At 38.2% G+C, this 12,678-nt stretch overlaps 2 protein-coding genes across 2 annotated transcripts in view; one reads left to right on the top strand and one right to left on the bottom strand.

The window, feature by feature from the left end:
• FAM227B (family with sequence similarity 227 member B) overlaps positions 1-12,678 on the bottom strand; it is a 343,918-nt gene that overhangs the window by 98,004 nt on the left and 233,236 nt on the right. The gene's annotated exons all lie outside the window — the stretch shown is intronic.
• Positions 3,748-12,678, top strand: part of FGF7 (fibroblast growth factor 7) — a 76,416-nt gene continuing 67,485 nt past the window's right edge. The window contains exons 1-2 of the mRNA XM_003420118.4: positions 3,748-3,950; positions 4,529-5,079. Coding sequence (XP_003420166.1) covers positions 4,794-5,079 — 286 coding nt within the window. The 5' untranslated portion in view covers positions 3,748-3,950; positions 4,529-4,793. The remainder of the gene's footprint in view (positions 3,951-4,528; positions 5,080-12,678) is intronic.

Raw genomic sequence — 12,678 nt, 5'->3', positions numbered from 1 at the left:
TAATATTCTTACTAAGGTCACATCTCTGATCCAATGTAAAGAGGGTTTCCCTGGAGTGTGGCCTGCACCACCTTTTATCTTACAAGAGATAAAAGGATAGGGAAGCAAGCAGAGAGTGGGGGACCTCATACCACCAAGAAAGAAGTGACGGGAGCAGAGTGTGTCCTTTGGACCCAGGGCTCCTGTGAGGAGAAGCTCCTAGTCCAGGGGAAGATTGATGACAAGGACCTTCCTCCAGAGGCGACAGAGAAAGCCTTCCCCTGGAGCTGACGCCCTGAATTTGGGCTTTTAGCCTACTGGGCTGTGAGAGACTAAATTTCTCTTTGTTAAAGCTATCTATTTTTGGTATTTCTGTTATAGCAGCACTAGATGACTAAGACAGCCACCTTCTCTCATAGGAGGAGAAATGTAAAAGATGTATTCTTGTTGTTAGGTGTCATCGAGTCGGCTCCGACTCATAGTGACTCTGTATTTTCACCTGTCAGACTAGTAAATCCACACAAGTTAGACAATGCACTCTGTTGACCAAACAGGTAACCTCACACACTGTGGTACGGTGTAAAGCTGGAACAACAGCCTCTACTGAGGGTAAGTTGGAAATATCTATAAAAATAACATATATCATTTGATCATGACATTTCACTCTTGGGAACTGATTGTACGGTTATAATTTGCACAGTATAAAAAGACACATTCATAAATTTATTCATTGCAGTATATATACATATTTTTTATAGTAGAAAGGACTGGGAAAAATTAAATACTCATCAATAGGGGCTGGTCAAATGCATTACGATATACCTGTGTTCAATAGAATACTATGCAGTTATAAAATAAATAAAGGGAGGAAGCTTCCTAAAAACGGAGATGGAAAGATTTTCTACTTTTATTAAAGGAAAAGAGCAAGATGCAAAACATTGTGTATGGTACGCTACCTTTTGGGTAAAAAAATATACATATGTATTCATTTTGCCTCTATATAAATATGGAAACTCAGGAAGGATACACAAGAAAACTAATAACAATGATGACCTGCATTTTGGGGAGGAGATGGGGAGTAGGGTGGTATGTAGTGAAAATGTCTCATGAGGTCCCTTCTGTTGATTATATCACACATATTATGAATGAGGCACAGGTTTAAAATGAAGCATTGAAATGTAAAACTCATTAAGCAAAAGCAATTTTTGATCCTTTACCTCTTCATGGACTAAAGGCTATAACAGAGGTTGCTTACCTCCAAACTAGTTAATTAATGCTTTAACACCTATTTTTTTTAAAATATTCATTGAAATAAATTCCTTGTATTCTTTTCATATTATTCTATCTCCAAATCAAACTAGAACAACTATTAGGCATTGTTTCTTTGTTAAAAATCCCAGGAGCTAACCTTTACTTTCAAAGGACATAAACAAAAAGTTACTTTTTAGGAACAGAGGCCAAGAATCCTCTGTTTCACAAGTTTAAGGCTCAAGAGATGGTAGTTTTCCAGATTGAAAATGAAGTTAACTCAAATGATTCAGAAGCAACGAAAGAAGACTATTCTTCAAAGCATTTTTGTGCTCGTTGTTGTTAGTTGCCCCGACTGACTCCGACGCACAGCAGTCCCATGTGCTTAGCCTAAACCTGTAAGGTACATTACAACAAGAGCAATAAACAGGTGCCCATGTTATCACTGCTGAGAACTTAAAAAAAATTCGGAGGACTACCCTGTCTAGAAATACGAAGAGTTACTCTCAGTTCCTGGAGAAGCCCTCCTGAAGTGCAAGCAAGGGCGCAAGCGAAGTCTGCGGGGTTCTCTGTCACAGCTGCGGTGCTCGTGAAAACGGCCGCAGCCCACCTTGAATTGATTAGTCTCCGCTAGGGAAACTGATGATCAAATACTTTAACTCTCTGATATAGTTCCCTTATGGAAATTAAACTTTTCACTAATATCACCGTAATCATGATTTCCAAATAACAGAGTGTGGCATACAATACACACAACACATATAGTACGAAGTGCATAGACCAAAATTTTATTCTTGTTTCCAATTTTACAGTTAACTCTGTACATAAGAACTTAAGGAGGCACTGAGCACTGTTTAAGGAGATTTAAACGGAGTTGGAGGGCTGTAAAGATTTACGGCCTCGGGAACCCTCTGGGGCAGCTCTACCCTGTCCTACAGGGTGGCCCGGAGTGGAACCGGCGAACAGCGGTGGGTAAGCACTCTTTACCCCACCAACACACTGTCCACTTCTTCTAGTCTTAAGCATTTTAAGTAGCAAATATTGAACTCTAGTCTGTTGATTTCTTGGTTTAAAATCTTGTGGGATAAGTGTGGAACACACAGATTTAGTAGCTCTTGAATAACTTCACATTTAGAGGGAATATCAAGTCCTAGAAGTTTTGACCCTGCTCATTATTTTTGCCTCCAAACCCAGTGGTGTACGACGCAGAGCTCAGTGGCATCATGTAATCTTTCCTACCCCTCCTCCGTTGTGCGGCCATCTAGCTTTCAACAGATGTAATTATAGAGGCGCCCACTTCCTCTGCTCTGATAAAATAAGAACTTTCAATGCCTAAGAGTAACTGGATACTTTTAAACTATTCTGTACTCTTGACTCTGTTCCCCCAAAGCACAGACACAAAGGGAAATCACAAATCACATAAACTAATTTAATGAAATGGATTTAATTTCCTTTTCCTATTTGGTCTACCTGCACCACCTGGTGGTAAAGTAGTGCACTTCAGGTAGAGAAAAAGGGTGTGAGTGTGTGTGTGTGAGTGTGTGTGTGTGTGTGTGTGTTGCAGATACATAACTTGGGAAAGAGAGTTTTAATATGCATATATGCACAGGAATATATATAAGCTAAAACAGAAGTAAAGGGGAGAATAACTCATGTTACTTAACGTTAGCTGTAGCTCTTACAAGTCCATCCCTAAATTAACATTTATTTGTTGTTTTGATGTTCTTATTCAGGTAAGAGCCAAACATTGGCACATAAAGTTAATATTGTTAAATGGGTTTATTTTTTAATTTTTAAGAATAATAATTTTTTATAACTGTGTGTCATTTTCCTTATATTAATAGTATAATCACATCACAGAATTTTAGAACTAAAAGGCAACAAATGTGGCAGCTGAGACCTCAGCAACTTCAAAAAACCTGCCCAAGGCCATACTGGTAATTAGTGGCCCCGCTCAAATAAGAACCTATGTCTTCTTATTTTCAATCTAGATACGTAAGACAGAGAAATTATACTCATATGCAATGGTGAATTACCCCATAGGAAGAAGTATAGTGCTTTAAGACACTAAGATGTGAGTTAACACAAATTATTATTTTTATTCTAACACAAAGAAGTAATAGCAGAAAAGCATGCATGTATAAAGCAGTAGAAAGAATTTTCTAAATATTAAAAACCCCTTCACATATATGTTAAAATGAATATTTTTCAAAGTATATACAACTGCTATGTGGTAAAAAAAAAAAAATTTTTTTTTTAAAGAAGGTTTAAAAAAATCCCTTTTCCCTTTCCCAACTACTTCAGAATCAGAGATCTGTTTCTACAAAGTAGGTACCCACTTGTAGATTTAAGCATAAACCATGTTCATAGCTCCCTCTGATGACCATTGAATACTATGCAAGCTTCCTTTTAGTCTTGCTGTTGTATTCAACTAACAGCTCACTGGTCAAGTTTTAATTGTTTCCAATGAGGTCAGCAAAGGTATTTACCGACAAGCTCTGAATAAAAGGCTCCACACGCGCACACACACACACACAAGCACACACGCGCTCACACACACAGAGAAAATCCTCTTGCCTGTTGATTTATGGAAACAATTATGATCCTGCTGGAGACTTTCTCAGCTGAGAAATAGTTTGTAGCTACAGTAGAGAGGCTCAAGTTGCACAAGGCAGACAACAGACATGGGATTCCTGTGTCTCCAGCTGTTATCAACAGAACAAGTAAGTTACTGTTGTTTGACTTTAAAAACAATGTTGAATGTTTTCTAATAGTTTATATTTTTCTCTGCTTTTAGTGCTGAGGGGATAAGTAAAGTTGCCAGACGTTTGAGACATGTATCTATAGCAATTATCCTGTACAATTTACATAAAGATAAGGCTGAAGTTCTCCAGAGCAACCCTGACATTTAATTTGAGAAATGTGAGAAGTTGAGGAGAAAATAATTGGTTAACCACAAACGTAAAGCATGTAATAAAGAAATCTAGGGAAAGTATTTACACATTGTTTGTTAGTAGTAACTTTAAAACTCTTTTAAATCAACAGCTCTGATTGCGTGATGTTTCTTACAAAATAACAACGAGAATGAATGGTACAATTATGTTCCGATTTGTCTGAACTAAGGCATAACTATTATAAATCTACGCACGGTGTTAAAGATGTGAAAGCTCTGTTTTACACGTACCCTCAGAGTATAAACTGCACTGTAGATTATAGTAAGATTTACTTACTGAAGTTTTTAATACAATTTTCATCTTCCTCTCTCCTCCTCTCCCCATTCTTAATCTCTCATTGCAAACAGAAGTAGAAAACGGCGTCGCTGCAACTGAGCTTATTACAACCTGTTTTTGTAAGGATATACCAACAGACAGTTTTTCAAAGGAGGAATGCTGTATTGATATCAGGAACTAAAAGGATAAGGCTAACAGTTTGGAAAGAGCAACTATACTATCTTAAATCAATCTACAGCTCACAGATAGGAAGAGGTCAATGACCTAGGAGCAACGATCGCCTCAAGGTTTATTTCTCATTATGTTATTCATGAACAGCCGGAGCAGCAGCCTATAATGCACAGATGGGTACTGACATGGGTCCTGCCGACTCTGCTCTACAGGTCATGCTTGCACCTTATCTGTCTAGTGGGCACTGCGTCGTTAGCCTGCAATGACATGACCCCAGAGCAAATGGCTGCAAATGCGAACTGTTCCAGCCCCGAGAGACACACAAGAAGCTATGATTACATGGAAGGAGGGGATATAAGAGTGAGGAGGCTCTTCTGTCGAACACAGTGGTATCTGAGGATTGACAAACGAGGCAAAGTAAAAGGGACCCAAGAGATGAGGAACAATTACAGTAAGTAATGTTTTTAATTTAAGCCACGGCTTATAAACCTTAACAATCTGTGAAAGGATCAATTCATAGGTGAGATGCTTTCTCATTTTCATTTTTTTGAAAAAAATTAAATTAAAAATCACTTCTAATTTCTTTAAATTGGGAAAATTGAACCATGTCCCTAAAAATATTTCCTGGTACAGGGCAAATCTACTATTCGAAAATACAACCTCCATGGCCCTAAGCTGGACATGCTCGTAAGTTAAACAAAATGTAAATGATAATCTTCACACTGAAATGTGGTTTATTATTTTCTAGCAGAATTCATTTGGAGCACTAACATAGTACTCAGTAAATACTCACTAAAAATACCTATAACTGGTTTGAGGTATAGAGAATCTATTTTTTTATTGATCTGATTTCTTTTTAAAGAGCATTTCCATGATGTAAAATACTTAATCTGTGTTCAAAAATGCATTTGGTGACTTGTGCACTTGTGTATAGTTATACAACAGAAGAAAATCCTCATCGGTTCATGTTATAATAAACTTGTATTGCATTTTAAAAGTATCTGCCTAGGCCAGAAATAGATTTCTCCTAGCATTTTCTTTATCTAAATCTTCCATGCCACAAAAGTTCTATGTTGTCTTAAGAGAAATACAAATGTTAGGAAATAAAAGTCATTTGGGAGACATGCTAATTCCATGACTTTCAATGGAAAAGTTTTATAATTTGCCAATAATTATTCTTTTCATGTTAAAGTATCAAGACTGAATTCATCATTTAGCAGTTAAGATTACTAGCCAATTACAAGGGTACTAAACTTAATGGGGTAAAGTAAACCACTAACCTCAATACATACATTAAGGATCTAATATTCCTAAGTGAAAACAAATTTGTTTGCATTGCTAGTGCCTGAACAATGTTATCGTTATGTCATTTCATGGTATTACGTGTGTTAAATTCGATTGAAAAAGAATGTATGGAGATGGTGGTGTGAACACGTGCTTAGCTATTTAATGAATGGCCTTTAGGCTTCTAAGCTAATCAACAAATAAATGGAAACTTGGGGAATTATATTTCTGATATGAAAACAAGAGGTTATTTTTAACCATACTTGATATAGAAGTATTATCATTTTAATGGATTATAATCAACTATGGTTTTATTATTACTACTCTTCTTAGTAAAGATACGATGTCAGTCTAGAAGGCTATTCTGATCATGCTAAAGAAACAACTATTTGCAGGGAAATGTAGATATCCACTCCTATGTGAGGAACAGAATTTGGCTTAAAATCAATTTATTTAAAAGTTACTGAGATTTGTCATGGATAATGGAACCAGGGAGAGAGGACAGAACCCTGGTGGAAGTTATGACACATGGGTCTGTGAATGACTTTGGGACAATTTCAGAGTTTTTCTAATCTTCAATTTTTTCACCTGTAAAACGCAAGATACGTTCAGATGATCTCCAAGATACCTTCCAGTTCTTATAGTCTATTCTGTTCTAGCCCACAGAATATATAACATAAACGTGAAGAAACATAAGTAAAAACAAAACAAAAGAAACCCAAACCCCACTGCCGTCGAGTTGATTCCAACTCATAGCAACCGTACGGGACAGAGTGGAACTGCCCCACAGGGTTTCCAACTGCCAACTGGTGGATTCAAACTGCCGACCTTTTGGTTAGTAGCTGTAGCTCTCAACCATTATGCCACCAGAGTTTCTGAAACCTAAGCACCCATTATATAATTATCACAAATCTTGAATGAGGTGAAGGTGACTATTGCCTCAACGGTAAAATGAACGGTCAGAACTAGTAACAGATAGCAGCAAGCAGGCTGTAGTCAGACCTAAACACTGCAGAATTCTTCTACATGCTGAATACTTCTGAAAGCTTTTACTGAATAATGAAAAGGTGAGAGTTCAGATGTTAAATCCAGTGAAACTGAATAATATGAATAATTAATTTGGATAAAAAACACACACGATTGCACTACATTCACATATGTAAATTTTCAACCCTTAAAACCATGAAACTCAGATAGTTGTACACATACACAAAATGCTAGTTATTTTATAGTTTAGGACACAATTTAGTGCTAGCTTTGAATAACCACAAGGCCAAACTGGTACATCATTTCTCCTCTAACATTCATTCTAAAGTTAAAAAAAAAAAAAAGGAAGTCATCCTTGTATTATTATAAATTAGAATCTCAGAATACCAATGTATTAAGAGTACATGATATACTTTATGCAAGTCATTGTCACCTCTATAAGGTTTTTCACTGGCACCATAAGTCATACTGTCTTGATGTGGAAAAGGCTTCTGGGAAGGGAAACTCGCATTAGGTTCCCGTACGTAAACCCTAGACTTGTTGTCAAGCCGTGATGGTATCCTGCTGAAGAAGAGGCCAATCAGGCTTCTCCATAGTAAATAGAGGTTAAGTGCCTTTTGTCAACAGGAAATTCTAAGGTACAAAAGGAATACTCTCATGAAGACTGTATGCAGAATAACTTATTAGGATAGAATGTTGATAGCCAGTTCCTATTATTTAAGAGCATCTTTACTAATTTTTAAGAATGAACTCCCCATACATAAAAAGTACAGACTGACACATGTGAAGTTGAAACTTGTCTTTTATCCTTTGAATAGCAAAGGTGTAGGCTGTTTCTATCCCAGCTATTTCTTTAGGAAAGCCAGGTACAAAGAAATTGCTCAGCAGAATTTGTTTTTAAGAAAACAAAGATGAGAAAGTTGAAAATACAAAATTTGAAGATTTTTTTTACGTTCTTCAATTGTTAAGTGAATGAATGAATGAGTGAACAAATGAACAAAAATGTTTCCTTCTGATTTTCATTAAAATGAGAGTAAAAGGTAATTGGGTTGTCACTAGATTGAAACAGCGGTTTAGGAAATCAAACTCTGAATTTCCCGTTTGGTGTTCTGATACCTTAAATTTGTTAACAGACTGTGAAACACACTTCTTTGGAGAACTTTAAAGATGGTACAGATTTTAATGTTTTGGATGACAAAATTTTGCATGAAAAGTTAGATGTCAACTCTGAGAGACATAAGAATTGTTTTCTCATTTACTATAAAGAAGCCCCCAGTCCATTCTCATGCCTTTGGTCTGAATGAAAGGGGAAGTGAACGGAGGCTGTTGATGGGTCTTGGAGAGCTGCTTACCACCCCAGCAGAAACACTGCCCCCACCTACCCAAAAACCCACCTAGAAGTGTGGTTTATCAGACTCTGGTAAGATACGGTTTGGAGCTAGTAGGAGAGTTGAAATATCTGAGTGTATTGATTCTGCTTCCAGAAGGTGTTGAGCTGGGGTAGATGGATGGAGGGTCTGGGGAAGAGAAGGGAGGTAAATGTGATAGCTCGTGTCTCATTCTTCAGGGACCTTAAAAATTACTTAAGATATCCTGGGTCCTGAGAATCCCACTTCGGTCTTGTCCTAATTATAGTGCTCTCATGTGAAATAGTTTACATCAGAATTCAGCAAACAGGCAGCTAAATTGCAGAGTGTGCACCAAGGAACCCACAAGAAATGACATTTATTAATAGACATAAAAGCAAGACCTAACTATGTAAATGTGGGAATTCATGAGAGGCCAGGAGAAATGTGGAACATGAAGGGAGGGAACTGCTCCTAGGGATTGCACCTTCTCTTACCCAGGAGGCAGAAAGCCTTTCCTCCCAGGTTACTCTCTCCAGTGGTTCTAAATTTAGCCTTACAGTAAGTTTCTAAATAATAACACCAGAGCCTAACATGAAATAATAAGAGTAACAAAACCATAAAGCCCTGATTCAATAAAACTGCATTCAAAGTGAAATAAATGTTTATATTCTTTGCAGAAGGAGAGCATTACTGTCATCATAAAGGGACTGGCAATGAATGGGCAATACTGCTGCTTCTGTTGTCATAGCCCTTCCCTAGGGGACGAGGCCAGAGGGTGAGTTTAGATAGCCGTTGGACCAGGCATCCCATCAGCAGACAGAGGCAATCACTCCACACCTGACAGAAATAACACTGCAGTTTAGCTGGGAATTGAGGTGCCGAGTGAGAGGCCACAGCAGTGGATAGGCGACCAGCAACTGCTTGAAAGACAGACGTGGGACAGAAAACCTAATCCCTCAGGATGGTTTTCTTGCTTTCAGCATCCAATTACTAAAATGTTTTGCTCTTCCCAACAACGGTCAATATCACCTATTCCTTTTACAAAGAAGAAATCCTTGATGGTCATAAACTGCTGATCCAAGAGAAAGCATGCCTCACTCCATTATAACTGAGCATTTTTAAGTTCCATAGCAAGAAAAGGGTTAGCCATTCTGAAAACTGGCCAATGATTTGGCAATATTCTCTTTTGGATTGTTAGTCTGTGACGGGATATGGCCTAATGATTAGCAAAAAGCAAATAAACAGTGTTGTTGGATTTGGCTTTGGACACAAAACCTTCAGAGGCTTAATTGTCAACAATTCTTTGGATAGACTTCTACTAAACAATAATCTCTGCCAGTAGCCAGGAAATATGTGTATCCTCTCTGAATATGGAGATGGTAAACTTGTTTATGTTCCAACTGGTTCTTAGCAAGTTATTTAAAAGAATGAGAACTCACATTATCAAAATAAAAAACAACAAAACAAAGACAACCCTTACCTTAAAAAAAAAAAAAAATAGATAACTCTGAGGAGTTGAACCAAGACACTAAAAATATTGACGACATGGAACCCTATATAACTAGTGGCCTGCTTTCCCTGAAATTAATAGTCAAGTCTTAATGTTACAGAGCATGAAAAAATGCTCGTGGAGTACATTTGAACATATTAGCTACTCTTTGGTAATTTTTCATTTTATAGTCTTCCTCTGCATTTTTTGGCTAACAGTGCTAAGTAATTAATAATTTCATTTATTGCCACAGATATACTTCTTATTTCTCTTGTAAATCCTGTTTGAAATTGATCAGTAATTTCATTTCTTTATCCATCCAGAATACTTAGTTAAAGTTTGAACCTAAGTACATGCAATTCTCCTGTTAACATTGGCTCATTGTTCAATGGCTCAAGGTTCTTCTGCATCTTGACTCTGTCCTCCAAACTAGCCTCCAAGGAGTGAACCTTTATTATTAACTACAGGACACAGTTTTGAAGTGGCACATGTGCTATTTGCTAGAGATGGGTGCAGATTATATAACATTTTACTGTCCAAGGCTGGTGAAAAGCATAGAGAAACCTTCTGGTTTAAGATTATTTACTTCCTATCAGTTGTGAGGGTGCAGGAAGAAAGGCAGAAACTAGGCACACTCTCTCAGTAAACTATTTGTTTTGTTTTCCTTTTCTATTTAAAAATGAGGCTGGGAGAAGGATGCAGAGATTTCCAGTGCATCTGATTGTGTACTGTCCCTTGTGACTCGGCTGTATGACATACTTTTCACCCTATAGTTTTAGAGCATGCAGAGACCCGAGTGAACTGGAAAGAACACAAAAAGCCAGCGTTTAGACACATGGAAAGGGCTGATTTTTCTAGACGTTTGTACTTCCCAACCTTGGTTAAATACTAAAATCATCTGAGGAATTTTAGAAAATACTGACGCCAGGTCCCACCCACAGAGATCCTCATTAAGTTGATCTGGGGTGCTGCCTGGGAGTTAGGAATTTTTAAAACTCCCCAGATGACTCTGACATGCCATTCAGGCTGAGAACCAGTGGTCTCGCAGGACCACACTGGACTTACTTGGGAAACTGCCTCTCATTGAAATCAGAATCCCTGGAAGTATCAGGGTTTACTAAAGCTCTGCAGTGAGTCTAACGTGCAGCTAAGGTTAAAAACCACAGCTTAAGGGAGCTAGGCGTCCCATTCAGCCTGGACCCTCTCAGGTATCTTGGGAGTGTTTTAGAAGTCTTAGACGGCTCCAGAGTTAACGTGCACAGGAGAAGATACGGAAATAGACTTGATCAAGAATGAATCTCTAAATCACGCACTGAAGGAGTTCGGGGCCCATCTGAGCCCCCTGGCGAACCCCAGCAGATCCAACACTTGGTAAACTGGCTAAGAAATGAGCGTGCTGACGGCTCTGTGGCCACTTTGTAAAAAGGTTGCTTTGGTGAATGATATCACTGCAGGGAAACAGAGGTCCTGGGCCACAGGCTCAAGGTTACAGTTAGGCCGGAATATCTTCTGACATTTTCAAGTGGTGCTGCAGCAGGGGGCCTGGAGTTCGGTTATCAGTGCATCTTGCTCAGAACTCCCATGGGCCACTAGGACTAAGAACCCAGGTGCCCCAAGGTTAGTGTCACACCCCCCATGGCCACCCCACGGAGTTCAAAGACAGTGACCTAAAGAGATAACCTCTAGTTTACAAAACCCAGAGAGGAGAGAACCACAAGTCTAGAGAATCTACCCAGGTTCATAAAAAGGATACGAAGCTAGAGGCTCGCTCTCTTTGCAAGTTTGTAATGACACACAATATTAAGGCAAAACTTTCTTTACTTTTAAGGAGCCTAACTTTCTTCCTCTGTATCAAATAATCTTTGGTAGCACAGTGACTTCCCTTAACACTGCTATTGTAAATACAATACTCTTCTATATTCTAATTTCACATACGACACAGAAAAGAAATGGCAGGAATTAGGTATACTTAAGTAATTTGGAGAGAAAAATATCTTGTTAAGTAAAATTGGCTCCCAGATGAATTTCTCCCTCATCTAAACCGTATCCAACTTTTCCACACACAAAACAGGTTGGAAAATAAAAATCATCCGCTTTTCAGATGGTTTGAAAAGCCATGTTAAAGAGCTCCTGAAAGTTTAACTGTTTGCAGACCAAGATTCTTATCTGCATTTGAGGTTATATCTGAACCTGACTTAGAGAAGCTGTAGCACTCATGCATAAACAAAATGCCATTAGAGCTATTTGCCTAGGTGTGTGAACGGGTTTCTGTAATAATACACAAAGACAAAAGGGTTAGGGTGGGGAAAGAGAGAGGAGAATTATCAATATCCATGCCCAGGTGAAACCTCGCCCTTAAGGCAGACAATATCGTTCTCAGAGGGAAGATGTCTGATGTGTGTTGGGGAGGACCGGCTGTAGAGATTCCCCTGTTGCTCCAGTCCACTTCCCTGCAGGAGAATGTAATCACCTCTACTGGAGTAGGCATGAGTACTTGATAGAGTGTCCTTCTAAGAATAAACAGGAGGAAAATATCTTTGTCTGCGAGCAGGAGGAAAAAAGAGGAAGAGAGGAAAAGGAAAAAAGAGGAAGAGAGGAAAAGAAAAAAAGACTTTATATAAAAACTAACGAATTTTGCACTGTTAAGTTTAGGGAGGGTTTAGACATAAAGGATTCTCATAAAGTACAGTTCATCTAACCTTTTTGATGCATCTAAGGAATATGGGTAATAGAAGCAATGGATTGGCAAGATAGTGGGAGAAGGACTTCCAAGATCAAAACAAAATACAGGGTACTGCTAAAATGCAAAGACTGAATTTAACTAAAAATTAGAGTAATAAGGCACAGAGCAGTTAAAGTGATAAGATTATTGTAGGTGTTCTTCAAACAGGAGGTTTGAGTCCATCAGTTAGTTTTGTGCCTAAATCTGTAATAATCTTTG

The sequence above is a fragment of the Loxodonta africana genome, chromosome 10 (assembly GCF_030014295.1).
Source record: "Loxodonta africana isolate mLoxAfr1 chromosome 10, mLoxAfr1.hap2, whole genome shotgun sequence".
NCBI lineage: Eukaryota > Metazoa > Chordata > Mammalia > Proboscidea > Elephantidae > Loxodonta > Loxodonta africana.
This window is presented reverse-complemented; position numbering and strand designations above follow the sequence as displayed.